General features: G+C 40.9%; 1 protein-coding gene across 1 annotated transcript in view; it reads right to left on the bottom strand.

Annotated features, from left to right (window-relative positions):
* Positions 1-8,626: 8,626 nt before the first annotated feature.
* LOC310875887 (death-associated protein kinase 2-like) overlaps positions 8,627-10,575 on the bottom strand; it is a 35,659-nt gene continuing 33,710 nt past the window's right edge. The window contains exon 12 of the mRNA XM_083789313.1: positions 8,627-9,674. Coding sequence (XP_083645439.1) covers positions 9,594-9,674 — 81 coding nt within the window. The 3' untranslated portion in view covers positions 8,627-9,593. The remainder of the gene's footprint in view (positions 9,675-10,575) is intronic.

The raw sequence follows: 10,575 nt of genomic DNA, 5'->3' as shown, positions 1-10,575 counted from the left end.
CTTGGGCCAAACACCAAAGAAAGAGGCTGCCCCTCCCCCTTTCAGTGCTAGTTGTTTTAGCCTGATATGAGTTGGCTGCAGCAGGTGTTCCACTCACAAAGCAGGTGAGAACTAACCTGATGCTGCCAGATCCAAGAAGACCCAATACCGCCCCCATCTGGCAGAGTCAGGTTAGGTGAGAACCACACCCACTATCTTTCAATTCAATTCAAAGGGCTTTATTGGCATGAGAAAACATACGTTTACATTGCCAAAGCAGAAAGAACAGTACAACAATACAGCAATACAATCAAAACAAAAACAAAAATTATGTACTTTGTCAGATTCTTCAATAGATCAACTTCTATGTTCAAGATCACTCGATGCAGGTATAGTGCAGGCATATACACAATGATTAGTCTTTACGGTGGTTGTGTTCCATTTGATATCCTTCTCCTATCACAGCAACTCACAAATCTTGCTGCTGTGTTTGCACATTGTTGTACTTCGCCCAGCAGATATGGGAGTTTTTTGTCATTGGTCATGTTTTCAAAATCTCCGTGTGTGGTTGTAATCTGTGGGAAGTATGTGTCTCTGATGTCTTGGTACAATGGACAGATGGTTAGGAAGTGTAGCTCGGTTTCCACTTCATTTAGTGTGCAGTGGGTGCATAGTCTGTCTTCTCTCGGGATACAGGTCTGCCTATGACGGCCTTTCTCGATCGCGAGACTGTGCTCACTGAGTCTGTACCTAGTTAAGATTTTTCTTTGTTTTGGGTCGGTCACAGTGCTCAGGTATTCTGCCACTGTGTATTCTCTGTTTAGGGCCAGATAGCATTCTAGTTTACTCTGCTTTTGTGTTGCCACTTTCCAGTGTGTCAGATAGTTTTCCTTTTGCTGTTTTATAATTTGGTTTAGTCCAATGGGTTTTCTATCTCGTGGCTCTGTTTGTGTTTGTGCCCGGAGTTCCAGGGCCAGCTGGCTGAGGGGGCATCTCTCTAGAGTTTCACTGTGTGTGAGTGCCTTGTTATGGAGTGCATCTAGGTCACTTTCTTTTAGGTGGTTGTACTAGAACTTAAGTGCTCTCTTTTTTATTTTGATTATGAGTGGGTATCGTCCTAATTCTGCCCTGCATGCATTATTTGGTGTTTTTCGCTGGGTACGGAGAATGGATTTGCAGAATTCTGTGTGTAGGGTCTCGGTTTGGTGTTTATCCCATTTTTCAAGGTCATGGTTTGCTAATGGTCCCCAGATCTCGCAACCATAGAGGGAAATTGGTTCTATCACAGAGTCCAGTATTTTAAGCCATGTTTTAATTGGGATGTCTATTTTGATGTTTCTTTTGATGGCATAGAATGCCCTTCTTGCCTTGTCTCTCAGGTCCTTTACAGCTTGGTTGTAGTTCCCTGTGCTGCTGATGTTTAGGCCAAGGTAGGTATAGTTTTTAGTTTGTTCTAGTGGGATGCTGTGACGACCCTCTCCTACCCTGCCTAACATGGCTTCGGTCCCAGGCTTACTTATCTGAGAAAAGGGTAATTATTTACACCTGGTGTTTTCAGAAAATAATTGTTATTTTGAACAATGTTTGCCTGTTGTCTCTCCTATGGTTATGGTACCAACATCAATACAGCAAGGAATGGAATTGTGGACAAAATATTATCCACAACGTGGATTTGGGTCTGAGTCGAGGCTAAATCTCAATCTCATCTCATGAATTAATACATAATGGACCTTGATATGAAAAAGGTTGAAAACCACTGGCCTACTAATAATGCATATCAAACTGTGTGTCCTTGAAATGCTAAAGGCTGAGAATCACTGCATTAGTACTGATGTCCTGTTTGCTATTCCATTAAAAATGGCCATGCATAATTATGTAATCAGTGTGACTGAGGATACCTGTGTTTCGTTAGCACCACCCCCTCAGCTCAGCATATTACGTAGCTAGTCAGGCATAGGGTGAAGCTGCGTATTGCCCAGGATGCCCACTTCCGGCGTCAGTTCAAGTTGTCTGGCGCCGCTTCATGTTTGTGTCCACGTCTCGTAGTGTAGAGGTAAGCCGTGGTTTTAATTAATAGCCTATAGTGCTGTCTGCCGTCTGGTTTCTAGGTTGACTTATGTAGACAACCTCCCAAGTACTTACGTTTTAATATATCTTCTCTTGTTAGACGTTGGTGGAGCTCTGACTTAGAGCGGACAGCCCTGTCAGTATACGTGTTGGTATACAGGCTGCTAGAAACAAAGGTAGGCTTGCCTCGTACGGCGACAGCACAAACAATCCGTTGAATCTAAGAAATGGTGTTCCAGTTATTTATGTCAATGCTCATCTCGTTGGTAGACGCTGTGAACGAGAGCCCTGCTGTGCGTGTGTGTGTGTGTGTGTGTGTGTGTGCGCGCGTGGTACACACACGAGCTGGTCTGGAACGAGAGGCTGCTAGTGTGTGTGTGTGTGTGTGTGTGTGTGTGTGTGTGTGTGTGTGTGTGTGTGTGTGTGTGTGTGTGTGTGTGTGTGTGTGTGACATGAGTCTAGGGGTAGGCTTAACGTCTGTATTGCGACAGCATAAGCATTACGTCTTTTTATAATGTATAAAATGTGAGTTCTCATGATGCATTTATATTACACAGATGGTGTTCTGAACGAGCAAACACACCGTACAATTACAAACAACCTAGCTGGGATGCCCTGACACCTGTTAACAGGGTAGGCCTATGTGTGCTAACCTGCATACTAAATACTGCATAAATACTTTGAATGCACTTCATAGTACTAGTGTAATGCTAATGATGGCTATGCCCTCAAGTACAACTAGGACAAGCACTTTAGACCCAGGATAAATTGTGAGGCTAATTCAATGTTTGCTCTATTACAGGACTGTGTACTGTTGAACCGCTGTTCTTTTTTACCTTTTGTTTTGGTTTTTAAACTCTGCTGCTACAGTTTTTTATTTTATTTTATATATATATATATATATATATATATATATAATAACTGAAATAGCCCAGGTGGCTTTTAACGAGTCCTTCATGCTGTCTTGACCAACTGCTGTAATCGGCTAACCTCAAAGACAGACATATACTTGGTTAACGGTTATGCTGCAGACTGGCGCTTGATTACTGCCCCTTTTGCTGTGTTTATGGCCTTTTGATATTATTTTGCAGTGATCTTTGCTGTGTTTGAGGCGTTTATGCCAATTACATCTGGCTCAGAGTGGTTTCTATTTGCTGTGTTAACTGTGTGTTTGGAATTAATCAAAGAGTACATCTCAGTACAGCTATTTACCCAAGTTATGATCTGACTAATTAAGCCTTTTGCAATCTATATTGGTGACGTTTGGAAATGTTTTATTAAATGCCAATACTGTGTACTTTTCTAAATAAAGTTCTATGTACATGAACAACCGACCATCATTGTTCACTCAACTGAACACTTACCTTTTCAGGTCTCCCACCCTGTAATTGGGAGTGGCGTAGTAACTGTGATACTAGGAGTACTGGGTGACTCCATCTTGTTACACATGGTAACAAAAATAATAAAACAACTAAACACAATGTATCTGTGCCCACAGGCCGATGATGAGATTGAGAAGATCCTTTTTCATAAATGTATGCGCTTCATGATGATGAAAGCAGAGAACTTCTTCATCCTAAGAAGGAAACCAGTGGAGGTAAATAAATTAAATAGTCACGGTTCGCACACTGTGTTAATGCTCTCAAAAGAATAATATTAATTTATTTGGCAGCATTAAGATGGTGTGTAGACAGTCTATTTTTTACAGTTTATTTCACACAATTATTTTGATCCAGCACCCGTCGAAATGTTTCTCCGCCTGTCTCCCATTCACAAGTGGTCACAAATAGTCAACTAATAATAGTCAACCAATCATGTAATACTATGCAGCTAAAGACAATATATTTAATAATAGCTCCCTTAAATCATTCCATACATCCGTTTCATAATTTACAATTTAGGCAATTCGCAGACGCTCTTACCCCAGAGTGGGTGCATACTTAGTTTAGACTAGTCATTGGTTAGACATGGGTGAAGGTTAGGTTTAGGTGTGCTGCCCTGTGGGAGGTTAGGTTTAGGGTGAGGGTTTGAGATAGGTTGTAGTTGTAGGACTAATGGCTGGTCTAACCAATGACTAGTCTAAACCAAAAACTGTCTAAACTATGTACTGCATGAATTTAAGTTGGCAAAAGACAGGATAAATGATAAAAGAAAAGAAACAATGTATTGCTACAAAGTAACTACAGTAGGATACCAGGTAAATATCAAACCTAGAATCTGTCTAAACCAGTGGTTCTCAACCTTTTCAGGCTGTGATCCCCTAATCATATTTCAACTGGGGACCCCCCCACCCTGACAAACACCGAATTGTAGAAGTTGAGGCATTACATTTTAGTTTGACTCGATTCCACAGATAAATATTGTAAAAATAGCAGATCTACAACCTTGTAGATCAGCTATTTTCACAATTCTTGCCTCTTTTCTTATATTATTTGGCCAATGTTTGACCAGTTTTGTAGTGGTGGATCATGCCCTGAACGTTATGGGGTGGCATGCCCTTGGTTTCCTTGTAGGTGATCATCACCAGTGTTTCTGTTACAGGGCTACAGGGCTACATCAGCCTCCTGATCACAAACTTCCACAACGAGCAGATGTACAGTACAAGCACAAGCTGGTGGACTTCGTCATAAGAGTTCCTAAAGAATGTGAGTCTTTATTAAACATAAACATTTATTTTTAAATGCCATTCAGACCAAGCACGATAACTATGCATAAGTTATTTATGTGTGTGTGTGTGTGTGTATATATATATATATACACCTGTGTGTGTGTGTGTATATGTTTAGGCCTGTTCTAAAGTTGAAAAATAATATTATACTATATATCTGATTGACATTTATACCACTTAAATGGTGTAAATTAAAAGATCGTTTTCTCCAGATAGGGTAAATTGCCGATCACAGATAGGGTAAATTGACGATTCCGAATAGGTGGCCGATTATCGGAGCATTCCTAATTATTATTGCAATTCTGGCATCCGGGACAATTTCATAGTGAACTAGATAAAGTCTCCACCAGGGCAGGTCAGGTTGTGGCCTCCTGGTGGCGCTATAATAGGCCAATGTGAAAAGGGTGCCATTTCTTCTTATGCCTTGGATAGCAATTGGATTTCAGGTATTTTGTTTTGCAAAAATCCACCTGTTGGTGGTGCTATAACAGGCCAATGTGAAAAGGGTGGGATATATTCCTCAGCCTAGTAGGAAAGTCTGTGAAAGATTTCACGTAAATTGCACGCTGCACTCGTGATTTGAGGCTTTTTGTTCAAAAAGGGCCAATCCTGCAAACTTTAAAAGCCAATGTTAGCCAATTGGGATTGAATATAATATATATCGGACAAATCCGTCTTGAACACATAGAGATAGTGTAACGATTTGCGTAATTTTTGGACAGAATCTGGAGGATGGCGCTATAACAGGCCGTTCTTGAAAGTTTGGGGCAGAGGTTCATCTTTGGCACCGACCGGGTTAACGGTGCCAGATATTAGCTGTTAATAGACGGGCGCGCGCACACACACACACACACTCACACGGACGGAGTGCAAAACATATTGGTGTTTTGTCTGGACTCGGGACACCCAGCTTGAAACCGGGATAATTCCGGCCAAACTGGGAAGTCTGGTCACCCTAGTCTTTCAGCAGCACAGAGGTGTAGATCTCTCTCGCTCTCTCTCTCCATGTGGGCTCTGCCGCTGACACAGCTGGACTGTGCAGTGTGTGTTTCCACTGTTCATCAGTGTGGACATCATGATCCTTAAGTTATAGTTATCGTGATCGTTGTGAACAGACCTTTTGTTTAGAAGACATAATTTTACTAGTGGTGGTAAGAATGGTTAACTCCATTAAGACATGAGCCCCATCCTACAAATGCCTCCTAAATCAGCAGTTCTCAAACTTTCTTTTGTGCAAAGGACCCCAACATTGATAGATATTTTGTGGCAGACCCCCCCATCTCAAAATGTTTTGTGCCAATTTTCGTTTTATTTGATATAACGACCGAAAGAATTGAAGCAGAAAATATCACTCCTTTCAAAATAAAACAAATTGATCAGAAGCATTCGGTTGCATATCAGAAATATATTTTAGTCACATTCCATACAGTGTGTACATCATGCCACTGTGACCTGGCTTACAATGCAGGTATTGCAATTTTGTAAAAACAAACATAATATAAACATTAATTCAATCATTTAGCCATATACTGTAGAATAGATCATGCAGCAGATTACACAATACATGCGGGATGCAAGATTGCATATTGAGACCGCATGCTCCAACAAACACCCAAAAACCTTCCTTATGCTGGGGCAAACATAGCCGATCTACAAGCTCTCAACGCACTGAAGCGTTGAGCTTGTAATCTGCTATTTTAGTGTAGAGTGAAATGCAAGAAGACCCAGTCGACCCCGGTCAACGTAGCAAAACCATGACGAAAAATGTTCGGCGACTATAACTAAGAGTAAATATATGAACACATTAGGGAGGGACTAGTGGAGAAGAGATCCAATTCGTACTAAAAGGCAAGTCATTTTATGTTTGGTTGCTCTCTGAAAATAGTAGAACTACTTGTAAGTGATCGGCTATTTTCAGCATGCAACCAAGCCATTTCAGCCATTTCAACGCCATCAAGGCCTGCCAAAGTTATATTTTTGTCAAAATCAACTGTAGTAATTCGGAATTCGACACAAAAAAATGTCATGAATTCAAAGCTTCGCGGGGTGTGTAATTGATATAAAATACGTCATTCTTTGGGTGAACTGCCCCTTTAAACCTAATTATATTTAGATGACCGAGGTCCCCCAGGGGTCTGTACTAGGCCCATTACCTTTGTCCATCTCTACAGCAGATCTCTTTGCCGAATATCTACAAGCGTGTAGATCAAGTTCGGCTGTTTTCCAAATGTTCGCCCCCAGAATGGGGATGCTAGGGTTCATGTGGTTAATTATACTGTGTACCCTGCCTTGTTCAATTTTAATAAATGAATCCTGGAAGCTGCCACCCATCTCCTGAATAATTCGTTTTTACTGTGGTAATATACTTGGCTATCTTTTGAATATAATGGAAGACTGAGGCAGTGAGTGAGTTTGACTTATTTTCCAGTTGTGCTCTTGAGCTTTGGTCTACCTGTAGTGCACATCATCAACAACTAGAGTTGGGATCTGGAACCGGAGGAATCCGTTCCATCACATTTTGGAGACGTTTTCCACTAACCGGGTTTTATCCCACTGTCAGATAAGAGCTGGTGTGTGGACGTCTGCGATACAATTACCGGTGGTTCTCAAACCTTTTAATTTCAAGGACCACCATTACTCAGTGTACAAATGGAACCAAATGGACCCTTATGGGTACATTTGTACACTTTCAAGGGTTACAGACGTAAGTGTCCATTATAGGAATCGTTAAAGGGAAGGGAAGGAATCAGACCGCTAAGAAACCCATCCCAACCCCATCAACAACATGAATCACTCTAATGACCTCCACCTGGCCTGTTCAATCCGTCTAGCACTTGTACTCTAAGGTCTAGCACCCTAGAACACACTACTAACACCGTTTCATTCTTCTATTAGCTTCAATCCGTCTAGCACCATAGAACACACTACTAACACTGTTTCATTCTTATAGCTGCATTATAAAGGACCATACCACTGTCCCTAAAATGTCCACTATCAATATCAAACTTTGAAATCCTTCCCAAATTCCCCTAAGGTTGCTTTAGATTTTTTTAGATGCTTTTGGAGATGTCCTGTTTGTATGTCCATATTCAATAAGCAGAATGTACTTGCATGTTTTTTATACAATTTTATTCAAACCCACACTGTATTGTTAAAAGCCTCTAAAATGTCAAATGTGTGTTTGAAATGAAGCATTTTGTGTAATGAACACTTTTTCCAGGTGTATTGATATCACTGTGCAACTTTTAAATAGTTTGTATTAGAGTAATAGTAATTTCATATAAAAATAAATGGCATAGTGGTTTTGTTTTACTCATGGAGTGTTTTCCAACACCGTTTCAACATGAATGGCAGTGAATGACATTTAAAAATGTGCTTTGAGATCTACTCTGCCTTTTTTGTTCTATTTCTATTTTAAAATGGGGGAAATCTCTGCTAATGGCTTATTCTTTTTAAACTTATTTTGTTAAAGCTCTATATTCTGATTATTGTGTGTGTCCAGTATCGGGGGTCTCCCCAGCTGTTTTATACAATACATTTTCAGGTGGGTTTCATCTAGTCCGGAGGAAGAACCCATTCATCAACTTCAATTTGATAGTGTTCCAGATACAAATTTCACTTGTTTATTCTGTATGATTGGATGACATTCTTATCAGGACCTGGAAATGTCTTTTCTTTTTTTTTCTTTTTAAGATATTCTTTTGCGGCTTACGCCTTTTATTGATTTTTGAAGGGACAGACAGTAGGCTGACAGGAAACGGGAGAGAGATGGGGGGATGACATGCAGTAAAGGCCGTGTCGGGTCCGGGAGTCGAACCCGCGGCACACTGCGACTGGATTACCAGTCCGGTGCCCAGACCGTTACGCTACGGCCTGGGCCGGAAATGTCTTTTCTGACATGCTATCTTACTAAAGATCTGGAGAGACGGGGGAGACCCCTGTTACGCTACACAGCAATAAGTACTATCACAATACAGAGCTATTTAACACATGGGAAAGAAATGAAATCAAAATTAGACCAGTATGGTCCTTTTTAAGGAATGTGCAATAATCACTCATAACACCACCACCACCCCATCCTACTAGAAGTGCACCAAGCATGTAGTCAGACACTCTGACATATATGCCAACAATACGCTGAAGTCCATTCCACCTCAACAGTTTAAGTCCCAAAACACTTAGGCTCAGAGTCCAGTCTTCATTACTGTGGAGCCCAACACCAGGTCTTGCACGACCTAACTGTCCGTCACTGTCGGCCAGAAACCTCATATCTCCATGTTTCAACTTTTCTTGTTTTCTAAATTGGTGTCCTACTTAACCCATTCTGACCTGAGATCAGATTCATACGAGGTTTCCACTGGACACACACTGGTCTGATGAACCCATTCTGACCTGAGATCAGATTCTAAAAATGTCAGTCGTTTTTCAAAAATAGCAGACCTACAATCTCATATCGCGCCACTCGGTGGCGCGATATGAGCTTGTAGATCTTTTTCTTTTTTTTTAAACAAAATAATAGTGAAAGTGGGTTTGTAATTGAACCAATGAAAAGTATTAACAAGAGCTTGATCCATTGGAAAACGGTTTCCGTTTCCTGAAATGTAACGGTTTTGGTCAAGCACGGTTTCCACTCGACGGCCGCGACTGCCCGTTAGAGAACTGGTGTAATGAATAATGTACCGGTCCTCTTTTCTTCATCGTCTGCGACCCTTTGCCGGTCAGAACTTCTTGCTTTTGTATCCCGACTCACCCAGTTCATAAACACCCTGGTAGTGATGCTGGTAAACAACTATCCACTATCCACCACTAATAAAAGGGCCACAGCCGTTCTCTCTGCACAGCCATGTGTGAGCTCTTCAGTGCCCCCTGCTGCTCACTTCTATGAGCTGCTGCTGAGTCTCCGTCGGAGGAGAGAGGCGGGCTTGGTTTCACTGTCCTCCAGGTCACTCTCACATTGTCTCTGATACATTTTTTTTTTAAACAAGAAAACATGAGATCAGTCAGTGTATGAGTCAACTCCATGGGCGTCCCAGTCATTTCAAAGTAGTGGGGAAATGATCTGTGCACACGCAACGCACACCAATTTGTATTTTGGGGCATTTGAGATTTGGGGCAGCTTTACTGTTAAGGTGAGACATGGTAGGTGAATAGGGAAAAAAGTTAACTAATAGCTATCACAATGAAACTTCTCCAGTTGATTATTTATATTAAAACTAAGATTTTTTTTGTATTACAAGTTTTCTGAAAAAAAACGCAAATTAGGCATATGTGCTAATTTGCATACATTTCGGGGAAGATAAATCTGAAGATCGGATAAAGCCAGGTTCAAAATGATTGTTTTCTTTTGTTGACATATTAGACAAAGAAAATTAGGGGATTAGGGGATCTCTAATTATCAGAATTGTTGGCATGTTTTTAGGTATAACATTAGATGTAAATCAGGCTGTCAACAAACCCCACTGTAAATTCCTGCAGAATATAGTTATGAATAAGACTGGAACGTTTGGTGTATGTGAGTGCAACTGAAGTGGAGATTCTTTGTCCCAGGTATGAGGGGGCGCTGCTCTTCTGGCGACCAGCAGCAGGTTTTAGTTTAAGGAGTGTCTGTGCATCGTTTTAACAGTTTGTTTGTCTTGTAAGAACAGGCCCTGAGTTTGAGTATTTATTAAAGCGCAAATAACATGCATTTTAAAACTGCTTTTAATATTTAATATATTGTCTATGTCCCTCAAAGTTATTTCTAATGGTTTGATCCTCAATCACCACTCTGATATAACCAGTCCTTGTCATTTCTTTCTGGACTTCGAAAGCAGTTTTAGCTGCAGTACCACAATGGTGGTGGGGGTGCTGATATGCAGATT

This window comes from Protomyctophum parallelum (genome assembly GCF_964188405.1).
Source record: "Protomyctophum parallelum genome assembly, chromosome: 1".
Lineage (NCBI taxonomy): Eukaryota > Metazoa > Chordata > Actinopteri > Myctophiformes > Myctophidae > Protomyctophum > Protomyctophum parallelum.
This window is presented reverse-complemented; position numbering and strand designations above follow the sequence as displayed.